This window comes from Prionailurus viverrinus, chromosome E3, assembly GCF_022837055.1.
Source record: "Prionailurus viverrinus isolate Anna chromosome E3, UM_Priviv_1.0, whole genome shotgun sequence".
In the NCBI taxonomy this organism is placed as follows: Eukaryota; Metazoa; Chordata; class Mammalia; order Carnivora; family Felidae; genus Prionailurus; species Prionailurus viverrinus.
In genome coordinates this window covers 19,470,172-19,496,084 of record NC_062576.1, presented here as the reverse complement: position 1 = coordinate 19,496,084, position 25,913 = coordinate 19,470,172, and the positions used below count along the sequence as shown (strand labels likewise).

General features: G+C 56.3%; 2 protein-coding genes across 7 annotated transcripts; both read right to left on the bottom strand.

The window, feature by feature from the left end:
* Positions 1 to 11,093: 11,093 nt before the first annotated feature.
* Positions 11,094 to 16,688, bottom strand: LAT (linker for activation of T cells). 2 transcript variants are annotated; one of them, XM_047838787.1, is made up of 13 exons: positions 16,235 to 16,688; positions 15,797 to 15,890; positions 15,627 to 15,654; positions 15,467 to 15,501; positions 15,114 to 15,201; positions 14,916 to 14,980; positions 14,793 to 14,822; positions 14,648 to 14,708; positions 14,480 to 14,574; positions 12,812 to 12,874; positions 12,622 to 12,684; positions 12,431 to 12,511; positions 11,094 to 12,304 (listed from the first exon to the last, which is right to left on the bottom strand). In XM_047838787.1, the coding sequence occupies exons 1-12, from the start codon at positions 16,322 to 16,324 to the stop codon at positions 12,438 to 12,440; spliced, it is 786 nt and encodes a 261-aa protein (XP_047694743.1). In that variant the 5' UTR covers positions 16,325 to 16,688; the 3' UTR covers positions 11,094 to 12,304; positions 12,431 to 12,437. The 2 variants fall into 2 exon arrangements, with proteins under 2 accessions (XP_047694743.1, XP_047694742.1); XM_047838786.1 differs by having other exon boundaries at positions 14,648 to 14,822.
* Positions 16,689 to 16,832: 144 nt separating this feature from the next.
* On the bottom strand, positions 16,833 to 24,979 carry SPNS1 (SPNS lysolipid transporter 1, lysophospholipid). 5 transcript variants are annotated; one of them, XM_047838783.1, is made up of 13 exons: positions 24,828 to 24,979; positions 24,262 to 24,466; positions 24,101 to 24,166; positions 22,118 to 22,254; positions 20,854 to 21,005; positions 20,682 to 20,748; positions 19,711 to 19,856; positions 19,256 to 19,411; positions 18,775 to 18,964; positions 18,331 to 18,396; positions 17,968 to 18,066; positions 17,462 to 17,633; positions 16,833 to 17,180 (listed from the first exon to the last, which is right to left on the bottom strand). In XM_047838783.1, the coding sequence occupies exons 2-13, from the start codon at positions 24,410 to 24,412 to the stop codon at positions 17,086 to 17,088; spliced, it is 1,497 nt and encodes a 498-aa protein (XP_047694739.1). In that variant the 5' UTR covers positions 24,413 to 24,466; positions 24,828 to 24,979; the 3' UTR covers positions 16,833 to 17,085. The 5 variants fall into 5 exon arrangements, with proteins under 5 accessions (XP_047694739.1, XP_047694737.1, XP_047694738.1 ...); XM_047838781.1 differs by having other exon boundaries at positions 24,262 to 24,553; positions 24,828 to 24,957; XM_047838782.1 differs by having other exon boundaries at positions 24,262 to 24,569; positions 24,828 to 24,919.
* Positions 24,980 to 25,913: the final 934 nt, after the last annotated feature.

The following is a 25,913-nucleotide window of genomic DNA, read 5'->3' as shown; positions in this document are numbered from 1 at the left end:
CGGGACGAGGCTTTGCCATCTGGGAAAAAATAATAATAATAATAATAATAAACGAATAAATACATACATAAATACATAAGCGGCTGTGCCAGAGATCACACCTTACACTGAATCACACTGAAAATTTAGATGAAAACCATAAACCACTAGGTAAAAATACAAAATTTCTCCAGGCAAAAGCCCCAGCGAGATAAAACGGCGATCGAGAAGTCACAGAGGTGGGTCCCCTCGGTGACGATTCATCAAGCTGCACGCTTCTGATCTGGTGCTTTGCTGTGTATGTTATACTGCCGAGGTCTTTGTGTTTGCTTGCTTGCTTGGGTATAAACAGAGCCAAACCGGGAAAATACATTTGTTCCCTCAAATCACCCACAGAGACTCGATTTTCCTAATATATAAAGTGTTCCTGGGTAGAAACACGAAAAAAAAAAAAAACCTACTCGAAAAAACGACAATGGACACAAAGGGATCACAGAAAATACAGATGACTTTTGTCTCTTCTTCATGACAAAAGCCACGCAAATTAGAACTGCACTCGGATGCCAATTTTGACCCGACAGTTGGGCAAGAAATTCAAGAGTTCAATAGCACTCTGAGTTGGCAAGGATGTGGGGAGACAGGCCCTGTCGGATATTGCTTGTGGGGGTGTCGGCTGGCCCCCTCCCCCAAAGGGGAATTTGGCAACATCTATCAGAATCACACATGCTTGTTCACTTTGACCAAATGACTCCGCTTCTAGGGATTCGTTATACAGAGATACTCCCACATATGCTAAATGACTTATGTATAAGACTGTTCAGTGCAACTTTTTTTTTTTTTTTTGGTAAATTATTGGAAACGATCTAAAGTGTCCATTTCTGGAGGGGCACCGGGTGGCTCAGTCACTTAAGCATCCGACTTCAGCTCAGGTCATGATCTCCTGGTTTGTGAGTTCGAGCCCCACATCGGGCTCTGTACGGACAGCTCAGAGCCTGGAGCCTGCTTCGGTTTCTGGGTCTCCCTCTCTCCCTGCTCTGTCTCTCTGTCTCTCTCTCTCTCAAAAGTGAATAAACATTTTAAAAAATGTGTTAAATAATGTTTTAACAAATAAAATTCATACGGACTCTCACGGGACCCCGAATAGCCAAAATCATCTTGAAAAAGAACAGCAAAGTTCAAAGATTCACACTTCCCGATTTCAAAACTTATTGCAAGGCTACATTAATCAAAACAGTGTGGTGCTGGCATAAAGACAGACATATAGGGGCGCCTGGGTGCCTCAGTCGGTTAAGGGTCTGACTTCAGCTCAGGTCACGATCTCGCGGTCCGTGAGTTCGAGCCCCACGTCGGGCTCTAGGCTGATGGCTCGGAGCCTGGAGCCTGTTTCCGATGCTGTGTCTCCCTCTCTCTGACCCTCCCCCGTCCATGCTCTGTCTCTCTCTGTCTCAAAAATCAATAAACGTTAAAAAAAAAAAAAAAAGACAGACACTGGTGTTGGGGAAACTGGATAGCCACATGTAAAATAAATAAATAAATAAATAATAACTCAAAATGGATTAAGATCGACTATAACACCTAAAACTAGGGGCGCCTGGGTGGCTCAGTCGCTTAAGCATCCGACTTCGGCTCTGGTCGTGAGCTCGAGGTTCGGGAGTTCGAGGCCCACGTCTCTGCTGACCGCTCAGAGCGTGGAGCCTGCTTCGGATTCTGTGTCTCCCTCTCTCTCTGCCCCTCCCCCACTCACACTCTGTCTCTCTCAAAAATAAATAAAATTAAAACAAAGAAACATTAAAAAAAGACCTAAAGCTATAAAAATCCTAGGCAGAGGGAAACAAACATGAAAAAAGCTTCATGACATCGGATTTAGCAATGATTTCTTGGATATGATGCAAAAGGCTTAGCAACAAAAGCACAAACAAATGCATGGGACTACATCAAACTTAAAAGCTTCTGTGCATCAGGGCACCTGGGTGGCTCAGTAGGTTGAGTGTCCGACTTCGGCTCAGGTCGCGATCTCACAGTTCATGGGTTCGAGCCCCGCATCAGGTTCTGTGCTGACAGCTCAGAGCCTGAAGTCTGTTTCAGATTCTGTGTCTCCCTCTCTCTCTCTGCCCCTCCTTCACTCACTCTCTCTCTCTCTCTCTCAAAAAGGAATAAACATTAAAAAAAAAAAAAAGCTTCTGTGCATCGGGGAGCTTGGGTGGCTCGGTCAGTTAAGCATCTGACTCTTGGTTTCAGCTCAGGTCATGATCTCACAGTTCTTGAACTCGAGCCCTGCATCAGGCTCTGCGCTGACAGTGCAGAACCTGCTTGGGATTCTCTCTCACTCGGTCTCTGTCCCTCCCTCACTCGTGCTGTCTCTCAAAATATAAATAAATAACAAATAAATAAATGAAACCTTCTGTGCATCAAAGGACAAAATCAAAGCAGTGGAAAGGCAACACACAAAATGGGAGAAAATATTTGCAGATCATACATCTGAAAAGGCGTTAATATCCCGAATATATAAAGAGCTCCCACAATTCAACAACAAAAAAAACAACTAGGTTTTTTTAAATGGGCGAAGAATTTGAACAGACATTTCTCCAAAGACAATATACACATGGCCGACATGCACATGAAAAGACGCTCAACATCACTAATAATGAGGGAAACGCAAATTAAAACCACAATGAGCTATCCCCTCATCGACACGAAGATGACTGCTCTAAAAAAAATAGCAAATAACAAGCGTTGACAAAGATGCAGAGGAATTGGAACCCTTCCGCCCCGCCGGTAGGAATGTAAAATCGTGCAGCTGTTATGGAAAATAGCATGCAGGTTTTAAAAAAAAAATTTTTTTTTTAAATGATCCAGCAATTCCACTTTGGGCATACACCCGGAAGAACGGAAACAGAATCTCAAAGAGACATTTGCACATTCGTGTTCATATCAGCATTATGTTCCCAATAGCCGAGACGGAGAAGCGGGCTTCGAGTCCACGAAAGCACGAACGGATGAAGAAAACGTGGTGTGTGTGTGTATATATATATATATATTCAATGGGATATTATGCAGCCTTAACAAGTTAGGAAATCATGTCACGCGCCACCACACGGATGAGCCTTGGGGACACGCTAAGCTTTCTGTCACAAAAAGACAAATAGCATATGATTCCCGTGATACGAGGCACGTCAAGTATTCAAATGCACAGAAACAGAAAATAGAACGGTGTTTGCCAGGGGCTGGGGGGAGGGGGGCCCGGGGAGGTGCTGTTTAATGGGTACAGAGCTGGAGTTTTGCAAGAAGAAAACGTTCTGGAGATCTGTTGCCCAACGATGTGAATACACTTCACGCTATTCGACTGTACCCTGAGAAATGATTGGATGGTGAATTTTGTGTCGTGTCTCTGTGTGTGTGTGTGTGTGTGTGTTTACCACAATAAAAAAAAAAAAAATTAAACACTGCGGTGGGCCGCCAGTTTGCAATCTCTCCTTTAGACAGTGCTTCCCCGGGGGTCGGGCAGGTATCCTTTGCTGGGACTGCAAGAACCTTGGGGAGCTCATCACGGGGGCGGGGGGGGGGGGCCTGACATGCTCCGCTCGAGCTGTCTCTTACTTGCTTCAGTCAACACTCCCCAGGCGCCGACCGCACGCCAAGCTCCAGGCCCCGGAGTGACAGAGATGAGTGGGGAGCTCGCAGCCTAGAGGGAACAGATGACAGACACTGAATGCGTGAAAGGATCAGCACTCACGTTACCAATTCCATGGGGTTACAGGATACAGGGTGACGGGAAGGGCGCGAGATTACATGGGGCAGACCGGAAGGGCTCTGAGAAGGGGAACTTCATCTGAGATCCCAGCGTCAGAAGATCCGGGGCCTGTGAGGACGGGAGAGAGCTCCAGGAGGAGGGAGAGTGGTGCAAAGGCCTGGAGACAGGGGCCTGCGTGGCTGGCTCGCAGCGGGGCGAGAGCAGGAAGGCCTGACTCAGGAGCCGGCCGGGGAGGATGGCTGGCGTGCCACCAGCAGCCCCGTGTGCACGAAACAGATAAAACCCAGTCTTTTATCAGCATAAACTTGTTTTGTGAGTTCACACGTGTCACTCTCTTTCAGGCTGCAAAAAACGCATCAGGACGCGAAACGGTATCGTCCTAGAGAAAGCCTGGGTCGACAGAGGTCCTCAAAGTCTCGTATTTGTCTCCACACACCCACTGGCTGCTGGATCTCTGAATTAGCCCCCTGGCGTGATTTAAAAGCCACTGCTTGGGCGCCATCACCCCCACTCGGCAGAGGGGTGTCCTGAGGCCCAGAGCGGGGAAGGAGCTCCAAGCAAGCGCAGGGCTGAGCAGAAGTCAGGCCTGGAGGAGAGGGGCTCCTGGCTCCGGGGTCAGGGGTCTGGAGGCCCTTACTATGTGTGGCTGGGGGGGTGGGGGGGCTCACTTCCTTTACGGGGAGGACCTCCTCCCCCCCTCTTGGGCATGAGGCCCGGGACGGGGGAGGACGGCTGGGGCTCAAGCCAATGGCTTGCTGCCTGGGCTGGGTGTGTCTGGACACGGCGGGCACCTGCTCGGCAGGACCGTCCCCTCACTTCCTGCTGGTCTTTTGAGCCTGCTTCGGCCCTCTCCCATGATCCTCTGGGCCTGGCCCCCCCATCTGCGGAGTCTCTGAATCAGACAGCCCCAGATACTTTCTACAGCTTGCTCCCAGGATCTCTGAAGGACTGGACGGTCTCTGGGGCTCTGGTGGCCCTTTGATCATCCCTACAGCCCGTGCGGTGGCCGCTGGGGTCCCAGATCCGCCGCTGACTGGCCACGTGGTTTGCGCAGGCGGTTGAGAGCTCTGCCTGGCTGGGAGGGACGTCGGCAGAGCCAGGAAAGCGTTCTCGGTCCCTCTGGGGTTCCTAAGACTCGATTCCGAATCCACATGTAGGACTCTTACCACATCCATAAACTGCCCAAACCAAGTCTCTTGTTACTTTTCTTTAAAATGATTTCCTTTTTACAAGGAAAGTCATTTCAAAGGCAACTACATGTCGCAGTCCCACAGAGCCTTTCTCTGTAACCAGAATCAGAACTGAGAAGAAAATGCCTTTCTCTCCCCGGGATTTAAGGTGGGGAGGGGGGGGGGTTGGTTAACGCTGCCTCTGTTTCAAATGGGCGCATATACGGCACCCCCAGACTTGGGCCACGACCGGCCTAATTCAGAGTCCTGTCCCGCGGAGGGTTCCCAGCTGCGTGATCTGGGGCAGGCCATTCAACTTCTCTGTGCCTCAGTTTCCCCACCGGGAAAATAATAACAGTACCCACCTCGCAGGGGTGTTGTGAGGGTTCAAGCAGGGAGTATAGACAGGACGTGTGGCAGAGAAAGTGCCACCAAGCAGGTGTTGAACGCGGAAGCCCACTGTGGTACAGAGGGGATGACGAATGAGGTGCAGGGAGGGGAAAAGACGGGCTCAGGAGCACCTGGGAGCCACGCTCCCCTCAGCCCCTCTCAGTCCCAGTCGGCCTCACCCCCCGCCTCCCCTGCACATGCCCTCGCTTCTGTCCCTCATCCCCAATCTCCCTGAGCCCCTGCTCTGGCCAGGCTGTTCGATTAACTTCTCGATTAACTTCTCTTCTCGCTCACACCAACCCCACGAGGGAGGTGGTTCATCGGACCCACTCCGCAGAAGGGGAAGCCAAGGCCCGGGGAGGGGACATAATTCCTCTGCCTGTCTCTGCGTGCACCAGGGTAGGAGGAAGACGCAGGGGATTCTGGGCTCCCCCACCCCCATCCAGCCCCAGCGCCCCCCCCCCCCACGCATTATCTCTAGGCGGCAGCAGCTGAGCCTCCCAGTATCTCTTTGATCCCCCAAATTTCCGGTTCCCCAAAGACAACTCAGGATGTGGGGAGGGAGGGGCAGGGAGAGGAGGAGGGAGACAGAGAACAAGAGAGAGATCACAGAGAGAGACAGAGAACCACAGAGAGATGAGAGACAGACGGAGGCACAGAGAGGAAAGAGACAGAGAGACTATCGGAGACAGAGAGCCGCGCAGAGACAGAGAGACGGATGAGAGATAGAGATTCCAAGACAGAGGAGAAACAGATTGAGGCAGACAGAGGTGGAGAGAGAGAGGAAGGGGAGGGGCGCCCCAAAGACACAGAGCCAAAGGAGGCAAGAGAGGAGCCCCAGAGCTGAGGGCAAAACTGAAAGCGGCAAGCGGGAGAGGGAGGCGATCAGGGTTGGGGTGTGAGGCACGGGGTGTTGGGGAGCATCCGGAAACAGAAAGAAATTGGCGAGTGTGGGAGCCAGATGGGAGAAGGTGAGGAAAGCTCAGGGGCCCGCCCGCGCAGGTGCAGGGGGGAGGGGAAGGGGGGGCGCCCCCCGCCGGGCCCAGGCAAGAGGGGCCCTGGGGGAAGGAGACCAGAGGCCTCCCCTTCCCCATCTTTCTCAGAGCCCCCACGACGCCACAGGTGCCCCAAGCGTCCACCCACTGGGTTTACGAAGCCCTGTGTCCTTGAGAAGAAGGACTGTGCTCAGGCCCAGCCCTGGAGTCCCCGCCGCCCCAGGAGATGCCCAGCCGGGGGCGGGGGCGGCGGGGGGCGGGGCGGGTTCTGAGTGGCCCACCCCGCTCGGGGCCAGAGGTGGACAGAGGCCCGAGGAGGGACCTGGTGGGCACAGAGGAGGCACTCGGGAACAGGGGTTGCCTGGGCACTCAGGGAGGGAGCGCCAGCGCCCTGCTGGGTCTGGCCACGGTGCCCTCTCCGAGCCTCAGTTTCCCCGTTTGTACAAAGGTGGCAATAAGAACTTACTCGGGGTCACAGTAAGGACCAAACGTACGTGGAGTGCATGGCAGGGCACGACACACGTAAGTGGCTGACAGTGGGCCCGTTGAAGGTCGAAGCGCCACAGCATCCTGTCTCGATGAGTCAGGGCCCTTTCGTTTGCAAACGACAGAAGTCCAGCTGGAGCTGAGCCAAGTGAGGGAGGGTGTTAGTAACTCCAGTAACTGAACACTTCATGGGTGGGTCCAGTTCCAGGCCCAGACGGATCCAGGACCTCAACCCCCATTCCCAAGAAGCTTTCTCCTCGACCTGGCACCACTCACTGTGCTGCCTTCTCTCTCGTGGGTGCCCTTCCCCTGGTGGCCTCTGGTCACTCCAGGCTCCTCTGTCCTCTGTTGACTAGTCCCAGAAGAGAGAGAGAGCCTTAGTCCCTCGAGTTTGAGCAAAAGTCCCTGTGCAGAGCCTAATTCCACTCTCTGTGGAATGCCTTTTTTCGTTTGCCTCTGTGTTTTCTCCTCTTGTGCTTTTAACCAGTTCGTCGCCTCCCTTCGCCCACCCAGAGCAGGCTGCGCTTCCATAAATAACTTTGGAATTTGCCGTGTGACCTTAAGCACATCCTTAACCTCTCTGAACCTTTTTTCCTTTTCTTTTTCTTTTTTTCTTTTTTTTAATGTTTATTTTTAAGAGAGAGAGAGAGAGAGTGGGGGAGGGGCAGAGAGAGAGGGAGACACAGAATCGGAAGCAGGCTCCAGGCTCTGAGCTGTCAGCACAGGGCCCGACGCGGGGCTCAAACTCACGAGCTCTGAGATCATGGCCTGAGCCCAAGTCGGACGCTTAACTGACTGGGCCACCCAGGCGTCCCCACTTTTTTCCTTTTCTACAAGAGGGGCCTTAGACACTAGGCGTGTTGTGAAACTCACTGGAAGAATGAGTGTGGCACACACACAATAAATGTGGAACAAATGCATCTCAACAGCCGTCCCCCCTTAGGAGCAATAGCCCCTAATCTTGGGTGCCTTCTCATTTCCAGAACCTCAGAATTGCGGGTGGAGTATACACCACAGGCCTAAGCCGGTCGGCACGGGATACCTTCCTGGCCAGCGACTGGCTCCGGAAGTCATGTGTCCCAAGCCAGGGCAGTTAGAGGGAGTGTAGGGCTTTTGCTGGAGATGCTCGGACCTCTGCCCCGCCGCCCCCCCAGGCATGTGTGGAAACACACGGTGTCTGTATCCGGAGCCGCTAGACCTGTCACATGACCACACAAGGAGACGAAAGCTACGGGCCACACAGAAAGGAGAGCTGAGGAGAAAGAAGTTGGCGATAATATTTAGGCCTCTGACCCCAGCCACACCTGTTTCCGAGTTTCTCGGCAACCAGGGACCGGGATCCCCTCCCTTTTCTTCCGGGGATACCTTTTGGGGCTACGGACCCCGGAATAAGAAGGCTTTGAAAAGTGAGATCCATGGGGCGCCTGGGCGGCTCAGTCGGTTAAACATCCGACTTTGGCTCAGGTCACAATCTCACAGTTCAGGAGTTCGAGCCCCGTGTCGTCACTGTGCTGACAGCTCAGAGCCTGGAGCCTGCTTCTGATTCTGTGTTTCTCTCTCTCGGCCCCTCCCCTGCTTGTGCTCTGTCTCTCAAAAATAAATTAACATTAAAAAATTGTTTTTAAAAAGAAGCAATCAATGGCTTCAGGACCACTGATCCGGGTGCTTAGGTGGGCTATCAGAACCCAACTTTCTTTTTATTTTTTAATTTTTTTTATGCATATTTATTTTTGAGAGAGAGAGAGAGACAGAGTGCAAGTTGGGGGAGGGGCAGAGAGAGAGAGGGAGACACGAATCCGAAGGAGGCTCCAGGCTCCGAGCTGTCAGCACAGAGCCCAATGCAGGGCTCAAACTCACGAGCGGTAAGATCATGACCTGAGCCGAAGTCAGATGCTTAACCCATCGAGCCACCCAGGCGCCCCAAGAACTCAACTTTTCTATTTCTATTTCTATTTGGTTCACACTGCTTTCCTCTGTGGTGCCTTCATTCACCGGCATGCTCTCTCCAAGCAGAAGCCTGCAAACGTTGCAAGCCTGCATCCCCCCAGCGGCCCCCTCAATAGGTAAACAGCTTCTCTTTGCCAGGAGTTCCAACCAAAAGTCTCAGGAAGGTGTCTCATTGGCCCGAATTGGGTCACGTGTTCCACTATCAACCAATTACTGAGGCCAGAAGGTGGGCTATAATGATTGGCCCATCCTGGGTCACAGTCACATCCAAGCTTGGCCCCCACCTGAGTCCTGTAAACATTTCCAATGCAAATCTGGTGGTGGCTTTGGAAGAAAGCAGCATGCGGGGAAGGTGAAAACAAAAGATGTCCTCTATAGATGTTAAAAGGTGGTCTGCGAATTGCTAATAATAACTTTTTTTTTTCTCCCTGAAGTCAAATAAGTTCAGGAAACACCAGGTTTGGTAAAGAGAAACAAAGATACTTATCACAGGATGTCTCCTGAGCCATGAACTTATTAACGCGCATTTTGTCTCTGCAACGGAGCGTGAGACAACTTTTCCCAGGCTCTCCCGACCACAGAATTCTTTCCTGAGAAGCTGCTCCCAGGACTCATGGGCCACATGGTGCATTTTGGGGAAAACAACACCGAACACCACGAAGAGCCCAAGCTCCCGTGGCAGTCACCGTCAATGCCTTGTACAAGAAAAAAAAAAATTATTTCTGCTCCCAGCTTCCATCCGCAGGGATTCTTTCTACCGGCCACCCCAGTGGGCAAAGATACCCCAGCCCCAGCCCCGTAGATCTCATTGCGTTGACTCTGTCCTGGCTGGCTCGTCGACCGGTGGAAGCAAAGCCATGTAATCTCGCTGGTCCAAGAGGCAAAAATGGGAAGCTGCTTAGTGCTTCAGGGAATGCCCCTACCCCCAATCCACCAAGGCAAGGACTGGAGTCACCTTGGACGTCCCCATGCCTCCCAGCACAACCTGTCACCACGCCCCTTGCTTCGGCCTCCCAAACATCTCATTCCACCACCCCTCTCCATTGCCCCTGCCACTTCTTCGGCTAGCCCACCACCACTTCTCATGCAACAGCCTCCCCACCGCGCCCCCCCCCCCCCCCCACCTCAGGGCCTTTGCACATGCTGCTGCTAAGGCCTGGAACTCACCCGCCTTGGCATAGACCGACCAGCAATTCTCAGCCCGTTCACTGCCTCTTAAAGCTGCCCTATCCTCCCGCCCCCACTTATTCCCTCCTTAGGCCTCGGTCTCTCTTATTACAAAATCACTTAGATATGCAAACACTTAAGAGAATCCTGTCCCAAACACTTGTGTACCCAACTCCGCTTAAGAATAAGACATTACACTTATCACGGAGGCCTTCCCGAATGCCTTCCCGACCCTTCCCTGCGCTTGGCCGCACGGTTGCCTCTCTCCTGAACTTGGTGTTCCTCGTTGCTTTGCCCGTTTTGCACACGCTGTGTATCCCTGAACCATATATTTCGGTTTTCATGTTTCCAACTTTCTATATACAAATAAAAGAACTTGTTTTCTGGTTCTCACTCCATATTCTCTTGGTGATATATATCTGCGCTGACTGGTGTTGCCCCAATGCACTTATTTTCACCTGCTGGGAGGCGTCCGTGCTGTGACTGGGCTACAGGCCCTGTCCATTCTCCTGGTCACGGCCCCTACCGTTGCCAGCTGTTGGCCATTGCAAGGCTGCCCCGAGCCCCAGGTGCCCGCCCCCTGAGCCCGTGTGCCAGCTGCTCTGGGTTTATACCCGAGAGTTTGCTAGATAAAGGGACACACCATCTTCAGCCTTACTGATGTTGCTAGATCGTTCTCCAGGGTGCTTGCACCGGCATACCTTTGTGATAAACTTTCTGTTCCTTGGCCCAGGCACAAAGGTGCCTCTTCTCGTCTATTTCCTCCAGATAAACTCTCCCTGTTGACATCCAGCCTGTCCAACGCTCTCTCTAAGCCTCCCTCCCCCATTTCTCCAATCGGGCCTCTCACAAGCTTCCCTTGTAGAGCAGCCGACCCTTTGCACAACACCCAGAGCAAGGACATTGGCAGCAGTGACTCCAGAGGCCAACAGCCCCAGATCGAATCCCAGACTTGCCACTTTGGCTGTGTGCCTTTGGGCAAATCGCTTCTCCTCTCTGGGCCTGCTTCCTCACCTGCGAATGGGGATACCCACAGGAACTGACCCCAGGGGAACGGCAGCGAGCGAATGAGGGAAGCATGGAAACATGGCGCATGCTTGAAGGGAAGCTGTCACTATTGCCTTTGGAGCCAACAAAGGACGTCAACAACTGTGTGCGTCGCTCAGGGCTACTTTGGCGTGTGCAACAGAAATCCCAAGTCAAGCCGGGTGAAGACAACGGGTAATTTATTGGCCCATGTAACTGGGAAGTCTGAGGGGGGTGTCTCGCTTCAGATGTGACTGGACCCAGAGATTCCAACACCCTGTCCACCTCGAGGCCATTCTCTCCTCCACGTGGACTTCGTTCTTGGGCAGGCTCGCCAAGTAGCGCCAGGAATATATTCTTCCAGTTTACCAACTGCCATGGAGCAAAAAGAGCTTCTCCTTCCGGTCACTTTCCGGCCCAAGTCCCAGGGCTGGTCCTCGGTGGCCCAGATTACGTCCCGTGCCCAGACCAGAGCCAATCACAATGACCAGGGCGTCCACCAGAAGGTGCTCGAAGTCTGGTTCTCGGAAGAGCGCTATCAGAAGCATCTGGTAGTTTCTCTGAAATGCAGACTCTCGGGCCCCATCCCAGACCTACTCATTCGGAATCTGCATTTTAGCAAGACCCCCCGGTGAGCACATCTGCACACCCGAGTCCGAAAAGGCTGCATCGCACATTACCTTTCAGTTGCTTGGGGTCAAGTCCACCCCCTTGCTCTAAAGATGGAGAAAATGAGGCCCGGCAGGAAGCAGTCTTGCTCTCGAAGGTCACTCTGCACCCAAGGTTCCCCATGCCCTGCCCTCCCATCATCCCAGCCATCGTCTGCCGTGGGTCCGGTGGACTATCGCGTTGGGGGAGATGCATCGAAGCCTCGAAGCCCAGGAGGCCCAGTCTGGGTCGGACTTGCCTCACGCCGAAGCGCCATGCCCCAGGCACCATTTGGTCACTCCCAACGGCTGGTGAGGACCCTCAGGAGCACGGCGGCCCAGGGGGGATGGAGACCCCCAGACACACACACACACACACACACACACACACACACACGTGCGTGCACACAGCTCCCACACGGGCGCCCAGGCAAGCCCACCCTCACTCGGACTGCCCCCCACGGGCCCCCCAAGGGCAAGAGCGCTACAGACCACACCAGCCTTTATTCTGCCGCTGAATGGGGCCGGGGCCAGGGTAGCTCATTCTCAGGCTGCGTCAGAAGGTGCAGAGTGTTGGGGGCACACAGACTGGACCCCAAAGTGACAATAAGTTAGGGGGGAGATTCTCAGGCTGTTCTCAGGCTGCAGTCAGGGTGGGGTGCCTAGGAGGGTCCCCCAGAGCCACTGCCAGCTGCCCAGCTCGGCACTCCCGAGCAAGGCTGGCTCGAGGACAGGCATGGCCTCGCGCTGAAACAACAGGACAGGGAGAGGGAGGGGTTGCAATGTCAGGAGGTCAGTGGGGGTCCGAGGGGTCCCCGAAGGAGTCGGAGGATAGGGCTGAGGGGCCGCGGAAGGGTGGGCAGGGCCTCTCACCGGACCCTCAGTTAAGCCCCTGCAGATTCTCATAATCTGGAGCTCCCTCTTCCTCGTCGTCGTTCCGGGAGCTCAGGATGGCTGGAAGGGGAAAGAGATCAGTCTTAAGCTCACAGACCGTCCCTCCTGCCCCGGGCACGTTACCTTTCACGTTACCCCAAGCTCCTGCCACCCCGCATCCCAGCACACACCAGGCTCGCTCCTAGCCACGGGTGGCAGCTCCTGGGACACATTCACGTACTCCCGGCTCCCATCTGCGGGGACAGATCAGAAGGGGGGACGGCCACGTGGAGGGTGAGAGAACAGGACACTCAGAAAGAGGGCCACAGCAGGTGAGGGTGGGGGAGGGAAGGGGGACCCTAGGGGGCACCGGCCACTCACCCAGAGACACGTCTGCACTCTCCTCGCTCTCGGGGACGTTCACGTAATCCTCCCCCGACTCCACTGCAGGAGAAGCAGGGCCCCCGGCACTGTCACCCAGAGCCCCGAGCACAGACCCCAGAGGCCGCCCCGCAGCCAGCCCCAGAGGGTCCCACAGAGGCCCTGGTGATGGCGAGAAGTAGGGCAACGTGCCCAGAGCGGATGAGAGGGGGTGGAAGTATGGGGGAGAACAGACAGCATGTCGGCCAGGCTGGGGGCAGGGGCAGAGGGCAGCTCGGAGCCATGGCGCTGGGTGGCACGTGTGAGACAACGCTTGTGGGGTGCCGAGTCTGAGGTGCTGTCGCCCCACTGGCCCCGTCGGCCAGGCCTGCCCTGACCCCCGCTTCCATCCTGGTGTCTTCCAGCACCTGGAGCCATCGGCGCCATCTTGCCCTTTTTTATTTACTTAAAGTAGGCTCCCCACCAAGCACGGAGCCCAACGTGGGACCTGAACTCACGACCCCGAGATCAAGACCTGAGACGGGATCAAGAGTCGGACGCCTAAGTGACTGAGCCACCCGGGTGCCTCCCACCTATCTTGTCCCTTCACGCGGACCTGTTTCTCCACGAGGCCGTGGACGAGGCAGGCTTTGGAGCCAGAGAGCCCAGGTGCAAACCCAGCTCCCACACTGACAGTCGTGTAACCTCACACAAGCTACCTAGCCTCTCTGGGCCTCGGTGTTCTCATCTGTAGAATAGGGTGAGGGGCGGCACCCACCTCCCAGGAGCACCGTGAGAACTAAAGCCGAGAATATCTGAACGGGGCCGCCAAGTGTCTATGAGATACGTGGTCCCTCCTGTCGTACAGTCAGGACAACCGAGGTGCAGGAAGGGAAGAGATGGGCTCAAGAGCACCTGGGGATCCTGAGGTTTAATGAGTTAATACACGAAATGCTCTCAGAAAGGCACGTAGTAGGTCCCTGACAAGCTGAGCTCCTTTATCATGACACTACCTCGTGAGCTGTTTTATCAGAGGCACCCAGTAAACACGGCGAGTAAGTGAGGGATGGATGAATAAATGAGCTCAGGGGAGGTGGGGAGTTGGGAATCGAGCTCGCTCACGAAGCCAGGGTGTAGAAGGAATGGCCCGGAACAGGTACGGAAAGTGAGGAGAGCGACAGAAAATGGAAGATCACCAAACATGGAAGGAAGCCTCTAACAGGCAACGTGAGACGAACACGAAGGGAGAAAAGCAGCTCAAAGGAAACCAAAATGATGCCGGAAGCAGAAGAAAACTTCCAAAAAACCCTCAAAGAAGACAATCTATAATCAATATCTTTAGAAATGTACAAGATGGTATTGTCTCTGTGAAACAAGAACAGAAGGCTATGAAAAAGGAACACCAGAGGCCAAGAAAAGAGCTTTCAGATAAGAGACAAAAGAACAGAGTCTCAAAGAATAGTGAAGTTGGAGAAATCTCACAGACGATAAAAGGGAAAGACAAAGAAATAGAAAAGAGGATAGAAAAAGTAAGGAAACCAGCAGATCAGAGTGGAAGTCCGCCCTGAGGGACAGGTGTTCTAGAAAGAGAGGAGAGAGAATGCAGAGGGGCAGCAAGCATCAAAGAAATAACAGGAGAGGGAAGAGCAGACGGGCCGCAACGCAGAGTGTCAGAAATGGCCAACTCACTGGAGAAGGCGCTGTCTCGGAGGCCGGGGTTGCTGGGCGCGGGAGCCGGTGGGACAGCAGTGCCTGTTGCTGGCGTGCTGTCAGGAAGCACCTCCCTGAGGACAAGTCAAGGGGCAGGTGAGTAAGGACCCCCAGCTGGAGCTCCCACCCCCCCACCCGGCCACTCACAAGTAGCCCTCGTTGGGATAATCCTCCTCCTCATCTTCATCGTCGTCCTCACAGGCGGGCTCTGAGGTAACGACACAGCGATCAGCAGGGCCCAGCCCAGGCCCCAGCCTCCCTGCAACCAGGGCACCTGGGGCCCCAGACGCACCCTCGTTCTCGTAGCTCGCCACACTGTTGGCTTCAGAGAGAGAGCAAGAGGGAGGCTGAGTCAGCTCACACGGGGTCTGTCCTCTGCCCAGCCCCAGCCCCCTGAGCCCTGCTCCACACTTACCACCATCTGAGTCCTGCCGGGAAGATGGCATGCGGTGGGAGCCCCCAGGGGGCTGTGGGGACCTCCTGGGAGTCAAAGGTCAGAAGTCATGCTGAGATGGGGCACTGGACCAAGAGGGGTTGCAACAGGGAAAGAGATCCCCAATCCTCAGAGGCGAGGGGGTAAAAAGGGGGATTTGGAGGGGAGGATGCTACTCACGGGATGGGAAGCAGGTCCGGCTGGCTCAAGGGTGGGTAGGAGGTAACAGGAGGATAGGAGGTGGCTGGTGTCCAGGTGGCGAGTGTGGCTGAGGACACGAGACCAAGCTCAAGGAACGACTCCAGACATTTTGCCCCCACACTCATCGAGGCCTCAAAGGGCAGGCGAATTCTGTGAACCCCCTGGGCCCTGCACCGGCCTGAGGACACCCATCTCCCTTCCTATCCCCAGCTCAGATCAAAGCCATGTGGGCAGCCACCGTGGGGGGGAACCTGAACAGAGGCACGCTTTCTCTCACACGCCAGGGGACCCCCTCCCCTACACCCGAGGGAGAGGACCCTCCATGTACTCACGAGGGCGTTTGATCACGATGCTACTTGGGGCCAAGCTGGCAGGGGAGAGACACAGATAGGTAAGGGGCAGGAGAGACCCCAGCTCCCATCCCAGTCCCCTCCCCTCCCCGAGGCCACACAGGGCACTGAGGGAGCCACCTAGGGTCGACGGGCAACTCACCTGTCAGAGGCCGTATTGTCATAGGAGCCTGGGGAAGAGAAGCCAGTAAGGCAGGAAGCGGGGTGAAGAGGGGAGAGGCTGGGAGTACGGGGCTCAGGTCTCGCGTGCAAGCAGAGTTCGGGACAGTCGGGATGGAGTGAGAGGTAGAGGAGGGCCGAGCCCCCACTCACCTGGCAGCTCTCGGCACCGCACGCACAGCACCACCGCCAGCAGCGGCAGCAGCAGGAGGCCCAGCACGTAGGGGATCAGGACGACCGCCTCCATCTGCGGGAGAGAGCTTGCACCAGGCCCGGCTGCCCGCCGCTCACCCCCTCAAGGGCCGAGCCGCGGAGGGGTGAGGGCCAGGCCAGCAGGGATGCGGGAGACGGGTGGGCACAGCCTGGAAGCCCGACGGGGGGGGGGTGGGGTGGGTGGGGGGCAAGCGCGCCCTCCTTGGGGACTCACTGGCCCCTTCCCCTTTCTGGGCTGAGTGGGGGGGGGGGGGGGGGGGGGCGGGTCAGCGCCGACCGTGCAAGACCCCTGCTCCCTGCGCAGTCCGGCCAGGGTCCGGGCTGGAGTCTGGGGCACCAGTCACCCGGCGGCGCGGCCCCTGCGCGCCCCAGCCCTACCTGCCGCTCGGCTAGGCGCCTGCTTCTCCTCAGCGCCTGCCCGCCTGTGGCAGGAAGCTGTGGTGAGCCCGGGCGAGGGCAGGAAATCATCGGGCTCAGCCAGCTGCACCCGCCCCCTTCCCACCCCCACCCAGCCGGTGGGGAGGGGGAGGCGGAGGCCCGCGGGGCCACCCGCAGGCCCTCGAGAGGGGTCTGCTGGCCCCCAGGACGCAGAGCGAGCCCTACCAGGGGAAGAAGGGCAAGACGCGGACAGCCCAGCCCACAGCCACGGCCTCCACAGCCGTGGCTCAAGGAGGCAGCCAGGAGGGAGGCCCTGCCCCTGGGAGCTGAGGGGCACAGGGCAGTGCCCACCCCACCTCACCCTGGCCGGCCTGCCAAGAGGGGGCGGGCTCTAGGGGAACCACGGTTCTGACTCACGGTCATACTGAGCTCGCTCACCCCACACTGCTGCTCGCCAGGCCCCGGAGAGCAGGGATTTGCCTAAGGTCCCCACAGGAGTGACCCTCTAGCCCCGGGAGTCCTGGGGCTAGAGGGCATCCCCTGCGGTCTGCCAGCCAGAGATACTACCGCCCAGAGAGACTCGAGCAGGCACTTGGGGTCTGACTACAAATTTTATTCAGTTACAAATAGCACCAAGCCCCTGGGGCTGCTCCAGGAGAGAGGAAGGCCCCTCCCGGACCCACCGCCCCCCTGCCCCGACCGCCCGCTGCCTGTGTAGTGTATGGGAGCTGGAACGCGGCCCGAGGCCGTTCCTAGAAGCTGGGCCAGTCCAAGGGTTCGGGCCCGGGCACCTTCTGGGGCGGGCCCAGGGCCAGCTGGGATAGGGATGCGCGCTGGCGAGCGACGGCCCCTCAGATGAGCACGCTGGACACGGGGACGCGGGTGGAGCGGCCTCGCCGGGGTACCACGATCCGGTCGTCTGTGGGCCCTGCCTCACGCAGCAGACCTGCCAAGGGAGGGGTCAGAGCCAGGGCTGGATGGACGGAAAGACACAAAGCCAGGGAGGGGACAGACGGGCGGTGGGAAGTGGACACGGGGCGGCAGAGCCACCAGCGCTGCGGGCACAGTGGAGCGTCAGCTCGTTGGACAGCCGGACCCAAAGCAGGATGGGGGAAGAACCGTGGGCTGAGAGAAGCCAGGTCCGGACAGATGGACGGACGGACAAGCACGGGTATCATGAAGTTGGGCAAGGAGTCAGGGATGGACAAAGGGAAGGCCCCCACTGACCCTGCACGTGCAGCTGAGCCTGCCGGCGGTCACCCTCAATGAAAATGGCAGTGCCCAGGAAGGCTGCCCCGCCCAGAGCGCCGACGAAGGCGCAGAGCATGAGGGAGAACTGCAGGGCTCGGAACTCGGACAAGAAGGAGGGGGGCCAGCTCCGGCGGAGGCGGTCGGAGATCTGCAGGGAGACGAGAAAGGAGAGCCAGGAGAACGAGTCACGGACAGGGAGCCCCCGGACTGCGGAAGAACAAAGGAGTCGGGAGCTGGCAAAGAAGGGTGGTCTGGAGAACCAGGGACAGCCCCGTGGCCTCGCTGCGGAATCTTCCAAAACGAAGTCCTGCCCGCCTGGCTGAGGCTCCGAGGTGAGGGGCGCCGGGCGCAGAGCACACGAACACCCCGCTGGGTCAGACCTTGTAAGTCAGCTCAAGCTGAGGCCAACGGCTGTCAGACAGTGCCAGGAACGCAGGGTCCCCCGATCCCCACCCCGGGTCCAGCCAAGGGGCGGTGCTCACCAGGCCAACGAGGTAGGGGCTCCCAGCATCGCCCAGCAGGTGGGACAGCACGATCTGGAAGGCCTCGGCAGTGGACCGTCGCGTGGGAATCACCACATACTGGGGAGGAGGGGGGTGGGAGGCAGAGGGCAAGGACAGGGCCAAGGCTCAGTCTAGGCTGAGGTCAAAGGTGAACCCCGGCCCTGAGGTGTGAGTGGGGTGAATGCCCAGACTCCAGGCCCATCTGGGGCTGACTCTGAATTCAGTCTGGGGCTGGGTTTTGAAGAAGGGGTGAAGGCCTCAATTAAGGCAAGTGAGGCCTCCGCCCCCACTCCTTGCTCCCAACAGCCTCTGGGCTAATCCTGCAGTGGCCTGCCTACTCACCAACAGAATGTCAGCCACGACGGCCCAGTTCATGGACAGCAGCGTCTCTCCAATAAAGATGAAAATCTGGTGGGGCGGGGGGGGGGGGGGATTGGAAGCGGGGAGATGGAGGAGGGTAGGGGGGGTTGGTCTCGTCGCAACAAGAGCAAACACACGACCCTGGACCAGGCCCACGTAGTAACTCATTCAACTTAATCCTCGAGACACCCCTGTGAGACAAAGCTCTTATTCCCATTTTACAGATGCTAAGACTGAGCACAGAGAGTTTAACTCACTTGCCTAATGTCACACAGCTGGGAAGAGCCAGAGTTGCGGTCCAAAACCAGGCCTTCTGGTTCAAGTGGTCTCTGAACCACTATGCTGATGAACCCCAGTCCTGCCCCGGCACACCGCCCCACCACCTCAGACCCACAACACCCCTTTTGACACCTGCTGGCTACTCACATAGGTGGCCACGATGCTACCACGAGCACAGGCAAGGGACAGGAAGAGGAAGGGTGCGGAGCCCAGGAGGCCAGCAGCACAGACCAGTGGGTCAGCCCGGGGGTTGGAACGGCGGAGGCGGCGGCTGATCTCCACGCCCAGGCCCACACCCAGGACCCCGGTCAGGCAGGTGATGAGCCCAAAGATGAGGCTGGGGGCAGGGGGAGGGACATGGGAGCCAGTCCCTCTGCCTGCAAAGCCCCCTCGCCTCGCCCCCACCGCCTGGAGAAGATGCTCCATCCCAGCCACCCTGACCCCAGGTCTATCCAGGTACTCTATGGTTCACGGAGCTCTGAGAGGAAGGCATTATCCTACCATCGGTTTCCTCCGCCAGGAAAACTGAGACTGGGAGAAGAAGTAGCCTGACCCTGAATCAGTGACTCTCTCCGCTCCATCCCCTGCCACCTGCAGGCTACCCCTAGCCTAGCCCCCATCTGGGTACCTGTCAGAGGAAGAGCAGGAGTCTCCAGGAAGGCAGGGTGGGGTCTCCCCCAAGACCACACGGGAACGCAGCAAGAATGCAGGAGCCCAAAGAGCCAGGGAGCCCGTGACGAAGGCCACAGCAGTGAAGCCAAGGGAAGAGAGGATGAAACTAGGACTGAAGACAGGTGGGAAGAAGGAACTCAGACTCCACTGAGGTGCCAGGGTAGGGGACTTCTACTCTCTCTCCCCGGCTTACTTTTAAAGTAAGGTTAGGAGACGGGTGTGGAAGCCGTCTTGGCGCCCAGGATCTGGGCCTGTAATTCAAGCATCTGCCACAAGGGGGCAGTGGTGACCTGGCTTTGGGGGAGGGCCAGCTGGCAGAAAACAAAGACCATGCTCCTGTAAATCTCAGAACAAATACGGAGGCCTCCCTGGGGGGCCTCAGATGTTGGGTTAGAATGGAACTAAACTCACTTCCTTGCCAGAGCCCTCAGATCTGCCCACCACGAGGTGGGGTTCAGGGGTGGTGAGTCTGAGTGGCGTTCCACAGCTCCCCGTGGCGGCTCCCGGACTACCAGGAACAGCAGCAGAACAGCCACCACTCCTAGACCTGGTGTCACCTGGGGAAAGAGTGGGCTTCAGGACAGGCACAGACAGGCAGGGACACCTCCACACCCCTGGGATGGGAGAAAGTGAGGGTGTGTGAAGGCAACTCAGGCCCCAAGACCTCAAACACCCAGTAAGCCACGTGCTCAAGGAAGCTGAACGTGCGTTTGGAGGGCAGAGCAACTGCCACTAGGGGCCCCCTGCTTCTGCAAGCCTAACTGCTCCCTCTTTGGTAACAGCACCCCAGTTTCCTTTTGGGAAACTACTCCCCCCACTTCTCTCAGTCCATGTGGTTCAAACAGGGCAGGGCTTATAACCCAGACTTGGCCGACAAGAGTGCTGTGAACCTCCCTGGCCTCGGTGATTGTTTAGTGGCAGGCACGTGACCCGTGCTCATCTAATCAGACACCATCCAGGACTTAGTGCTCAAGGATTCAGGGTGGCGAGGTTTCTAAATGGGAAGATAAATGCGTGGAGCTTTCACTTGCTTGAGAATGAAATTAACACAGAGGAAAAGCAGCACTGAGAAAAAGGTTGATCAAACTCCTAGGACAGAGTGGGAGTCCTGGATCCAGCTTTACCTGACGCTCACCCTGGGGCTTTCCACTATGAGAGCCAATAGAGTCCCATCCGGGAGCTTACAGTTTTACAGTGAGCTGCTACCACCCACAACCAAGAGTTCTGTCTGCACATGGCTTCCCACAGGCTTGGCAGAGTGAGCGCTGCCTTAAAAGGCGGGGGGTGGTGGTGGTGGTTAGGGTTAGGAGATGTCTGAAGGTAGGAAAGGGAGAAGCAGTGACAATGTCGCTGACCCTCCCCCAGGCTGTGTCCAAACTCACCCGCAGAGCCCAGTGCCAGTCCCCGGCCATATCTTTCACTTTGGAGCCGGCAATGTAACCCAGACCACTGGGGAAAGGGGATGGGAGAGGAGAGGGGATAGCCGGTCAGCCGTGCCCCAACGCCAGGCCCTCCTGCCTCCCGTGCTCCCCCCCAGGCCCCAGGCCCACGCACCTGCCCACCGGGATGGCAAAGTAGAACACACTAAGCATCCGACTCCGCTGGTCTGCCACGAAGAGGTCGGCGATGAGGGTGGGCGCGATAGTGGAGTAACTGGCCTCCCCGACCCCCACCAGGCCCCGGGTCAGGAGGAGGAGCCAGAATTGCTGGGGAACGAAACATGGGGGAGGTGGCACCCCGCCTTCACCAGCCGGCTCGGGAGAGGGGGCGGGGATGGTGGGCGAGGCCTGAGCTGGACAGACCTGAGCTTGAATCCTGGCTCCACTACGTACTAGCTGTGACTTTGGGAAAGCAACTTAACCTCTCTGAGCCTCAGTTTCCTCATCTGAAAAGGGGGAAAACAATAACTTGCTCACACAACTATCACCACGACGGGACGATACAAGTTTTATTCAATATCTCGTGCCCCGACAGGTGTAGAACAAATCTTAATTTCTACCATCCAAGACACTCCAATCGTGAATAATAATCTGAGGCGGAAGTTTATTCGTCTATCAAAGACACCTGAAGCTAAGGACAGGGCATGATCACCCAAGGAGAGTATGCAGTACCCGGGGCTGAGGACAGAGTTCCAGGGGCAGAGAGTAAGAACAGACAGAAGGGATTTCAAAGGAGCAAAGAAGTGACAGCCAAGGAGGCGGGAAGAAAACCACAAGAGTGGCATCACAGAAGTTAGGAGAGAGTTTCCGGAAGGAGGAAGTGAGTCAATAGAGCCAGAGGCTCCCAGGAGATCTAGCAAGAGCAGGATTAGGAAGCAGGAGCTACATTTAGCAACCAAAAGGTTTCTGTCACTTTGGCAATGGAGTGGTGGGGGTAGGTTGGCCAGCAGTGTTCCGGGGTGAGTGGGAGGAGAGGAAGTGCAAGCAAAGTGAGAGCCTCTCCCTGTCTGCTCCTTCACCCAGGATGGAGCTCGGTCAAGGGGACCTTGTGGGCAGTCTGACTCAGAAGAGGAAGACAGAGGACAGACAGTCCAGGTAAGGTCTTTTCCATGGTATAGAAGTGGGAGTGTTTAAGTGTGGAGTGTAAGCAGTCAATGGTTAGGGGGAAAGGGGATGACAGAAGAGTGTTCTAGAAGAAAGGGGAAGTAGATGGGGTGGGCAGATTAACTCAGGCAAGCAGGGAGGAGAAGACGGCATGGACCAAGGAAACTGCATAAGTTCCCCAGGCCCAGTCTGCAACGACCCCAAAGAATGGCAGCAAAGACTGATGGGTGGGGGGTGGGGGTGGGGCAGAAACAGGAGCCAGCATGGGGCCTCACCTCTCTGGGGATGAAGGACGACCCCAGTGTCACCAGGGACCAGAAGGCAATGCCCCCGCACATGAGATACTTCCGATTGTACCTGTCACCCAGGTAGCCAAACACAGGTGCCAACACCATGTAACTGGAAATGAACACTGAGGAGAAGCAGAGAGTCACAGCCCAGCCCCGGTACCCCTTCCCCACCCCGACCCCAGCTCAGGGAGAGCAAGGGGGCTCAGGAATAACTCCCAACCCTGAAACTATCAGTGCTTCCTGCCAGAGAAGTCCAGGCCCCTCTTTGGCATCTTTCAAACCTTCCACTGTAGAATGGATGGCCCAGCTGACTCCCATCCAGCCAAGAGCAAAATCCACTCTCCACACCATGGCCCACGATCTGATCTAACCCCTCCCTACCTCTCCAACCTCATGCTCATCCACTTTCCCTTCTCTGCATCCCAATGGCCCAACTGCCAAGCTCAACACCGTCTTAGGACCTTTGGCACCCACTGTCCTCTCTACTGGGAACGTTTCTCCACTCGCCTGAGCTTCACAGAACCTGTAGGCTCCAGCTCAGACATCTTCCCAACCCCCACATATCCAATCTCTCTTGATCACAGTCACTCTGTTTTCTTTTACAAAATAAGCCTACAGAAAATGACCTCGTTATCAGCTTAGGTTTTTCAGGACGGTGGCCCGCTCATTCCCAGTAGAATGTCAGCTCCGTGAAGACAAGGACCTTGCCTATAATGACCACTCCTGTGTTTCCACCGTGGAACACATGGCATTGCATAAAAAAGGTGCTCATTAACACGTGTTGAACGAAAAAGCGAATGGAGCGGACAAAGACTTGCTTCTTCTCTAACTCGACAATTCAAAGCTTTGCAGACCTTGGCCTATGATCCTGTTCTCATTCCTCTAGACTTTGCCTTAAATACTTCCCAGTCCTTACTGGCCTGGGGTGGAGCAAAGAACCCTTCGAGGTCTTGTTTCAAACTCCTCCTCTGCTCTCATTTGTGTGACTCTGGGCAAGGCCGAATTCTCTAAGCCTCAGTTTCCCTATAAAAACATAGCGACTACTACCTGCTTCTTCTATAAAATGATACCACCACCTGTTCTTTGACTGATGGAAGGATTAGGAGACAATGGGTCTAAAAGGTCTCGGGCAAGTTCTGTGTATGCTATCAGCCTCTTCCTCCAGGGCCTGGCACAGAGTAAGCGCTCAGAAATGTTTGAGAAACGAAGGAAGGGGAAAAGGAAGGAAAGGAGGATCTGGCCTTGGCTTTGCCTCTTCCACAACGTTCTGAGCAAGTAAAACTCAACTCTCCCCATTCCAGACACCGCCTTCCATCCCTATCTTTCGGTGCCTACCATCCTCCGGACACGGCACCATGCACTTTACAGCATTAATCATCGCATCTGATTCTCACATTAGCCCTCTGAGGTGTTCTGGGTTGCTACTCTTTCCTTCTCACCAAGGAAAAGTAAGGCTTAGAGAGGTTGAGGGCCTTGCCTACCATCACACTAAGTGGAAAGCTGAGATTTAAACCCAGGTCTGTCTTAACCATTACACTAAACTGCCTTTTAAAATGTGGTGTTCTGGGGCGCCTGGGTGGCTTGGTCAGTTAAGCGTCCGACTTCGGCTCAGGTCATGATCTCATGGTCCGTGAGTTCGAGCCCCACGTCGGGCTCTGTGCTGACCGCTCAGAGCCTGCAGCCTGTTTCGGATTCTGTGTCTCCCTCTCTCTCTGCCCCTCCCCCGTTCCTGCTCTGTCTCTCTCTGTCTCAAAAATAAATAAACGTTAAAAAAAATTTTTTTTTTAAATAAAATAAAATGTGGTGTTCTAACTGAACAGGGCAACCCACAGAGAAATAAAGACCATCTCCTCCTCTAAGTCTGGCTTCTCTACCTCTGTTAAGGCCCCAGGCATGCCGGCATGTAACCCCATTTGGGGCAGAAAAGGAAGAAAAGCTGCCGTGTGCCCAGGAGGGGCCTCCACTCACCGGTCTGGATGAGGCCGGAGCTGCTGTCTCCGATGTCGAAGAACTGCTCAATGTCTGGAAGGACGCCTGTGAAGAAGACTCGAGATGGGCTCGACGAGGCAGCCCCACCTTCGGGACCCCCTTCCCTTCCCCCAGTCTGACTTCCTCCCAGAAGTCAGTACCAGCCACGGTGAAGCGGTCCATGTAGTTGAGGAGGTTGATGTAGCACAGCACCGCCACTATGAGAGCCGAATGGCCCGGAGACAAGCCGGTGATATGCTGCAGCCCCTCTCGGTCCGGGACCTCGGGATCCTCGGACTTCGAGTTCCCCATGGACCCCGGTAACCCCGGGGTGCCGGGCACCGGCCCGTCGTCCGTGTCATCCGCCTGGCTGAGGAAGGGCGCGGTGTCGGACCCGGACATGGTCCCGGGGGGCCTCGCCCGCCCGCGCTCCGGTCCCACCGACGATCCCACCTGCGAGGGGAGGAGGCTGGAGAAAAGAGGATGGAGGGAACCCAGGCGAGGGAGGGGCGCCCAGAGACCGGCAGGCGCTTGCCCGAAAGCACAAAGCGCGGCTGGGATGGAAGCCAGGCCCTGCCTGTCATGCCTCCCCGTTCCGGGAGACGCAGCGCGCGGAGAGGACGAGTGGAACGCGAGCGACGTCGGGGACGGGAGCAGGCTGAACAGGGCCCGGACCCCTCCCCGCGCCCCTCTCCCCTCCCCCGCCCAGGCTGAAGCCACCCCTCACCCCTGTTAGGAGCCCACTGCAATCGCTGTCGCTCAGCCCCGCCGCTGCACCACGGCCGCCGCCATGTTGTCCCGGAGCCGGTCATGTGACGCTGGAGCCGGGGGCCAACTCCACCTCCCGCGAGCCCTGGACACGTGACCGCCGCCGGACTACAGAAGCCCGGCAGTAGACCTTGCTCGCCTCTCCAGCTTCTCCGCCTGCTCCCCCGTCACGTGACTGCCGGCCGGTCGCCGGGGTAACCGGGGACGGCCCCAGACCCGCGCCGCACCGGGTGCGTTCCCCCAGGGAGTCGCAGCGAACCGCTGAAGTCGCCCAACCCTCGGAATCTCGGCTTCCTTATCTGCAGCTCCCACCGGGCACACTTCTTATCAAACGAGATGAAACGAGATCATGGAATCTTAAAATGTTCTGGAAGTAGCTTATCTCTAGATAGCCCAACGATCAGTTTTCAGTCTCGGCAATTAGTCCGGTTGGAGCTTCATACATGCTCAGGAAGTGTGGAAGGAATGTTGAAAGTTGAACACCGCCCCCCGCCCCCCGCCGCATCCCCGGCCCTATCTTTTGAATTCCCCACGCCAGCTGTCTGTAAACTCCTGAGCTTCCTTGGTAGACACTGAAAGAGGCGTCCCAGACCCTAAGCGCCCGTCTTCATCTGGTTTTTTCCACCTTCAACCAAGACTGAAGCCCTTGCGCCCTCTGGTGGTCTCATCTGGGATTCTCCTAGCTGCGGGACTGGACTCAAAGACCAGAGCCCTGGCACCGAAGGATAGCTTGGCATGGTTCTTCAGTGCCCCCAGCCTCAGTCTCCAAGTTACAGTAATAAATGTACACTCGATGTAACATTAATATAGTTCCATGCAAATGTAGCTTCAAGACCTGTCTTCCAAGCTGACCTCTAAGCTCTTGTGAAATTCTAGCGTCTCATGGGCAGAGCATGGGGTCCCCAAGAGGTCTTATCAGAAACCGTTTGACCAAAACCAGCAGAAGACAGGAAATCATAAAGATTAGAGCAGAAATCAATGATACAGAAACCAAAAAACCCCAGTACAGATCAATGAAACCAGAAGCTGGTTCTTTGAAAGAATT

Excerpts from the sequence above, each read along its gene's own strand:
- SPNS1 (XM_047838781.1), bottom strand. The coding sequence starts at position 24,502 with ATGTCCGGGTCCGACACCGCGCCCTTCCTCAGCCAGGCGGATGACACG. Across the intron at positions 19,857-20,681 it reads ACTGGCACTGGGCTCTGCGG|GTGACACCAGGTCTAGGAGT; the intron begins GTGAGTTTGGAC and ends CTCTTTCCCCAG. Across the intron at positions 18,965-19,255 it reads TCCTGCTCTTCCTCTGACAG|CCTCATCTTTGGGCTCATCA; the intron begins GTACCCAGATGG and ends CCCTGCCCCCAG.
- LAT (XM_047838786.1), bottom strand. The coding sequence starts at position 16,324 with ATGATTTCCTGCCCTCGCCCGGGCTCACCACAGCTTCCTGCCACAGGC. Across the intron at positions 15,502-15,626 it reads GACAATACGGCCTCTGACAG|CTTGGCCCCAAGTAGCATCG; the intron begins GTGAGTTGCCCG and ends CTCCCCTGCCAG. Across the intron at positions 15,202-15,466 it reads CATCGTGATCAAACGCCCTC|CCACACTCGCCACCTGGACA; the intron begins GTGAGTACATGG and ends TCGTGTCCTCAG.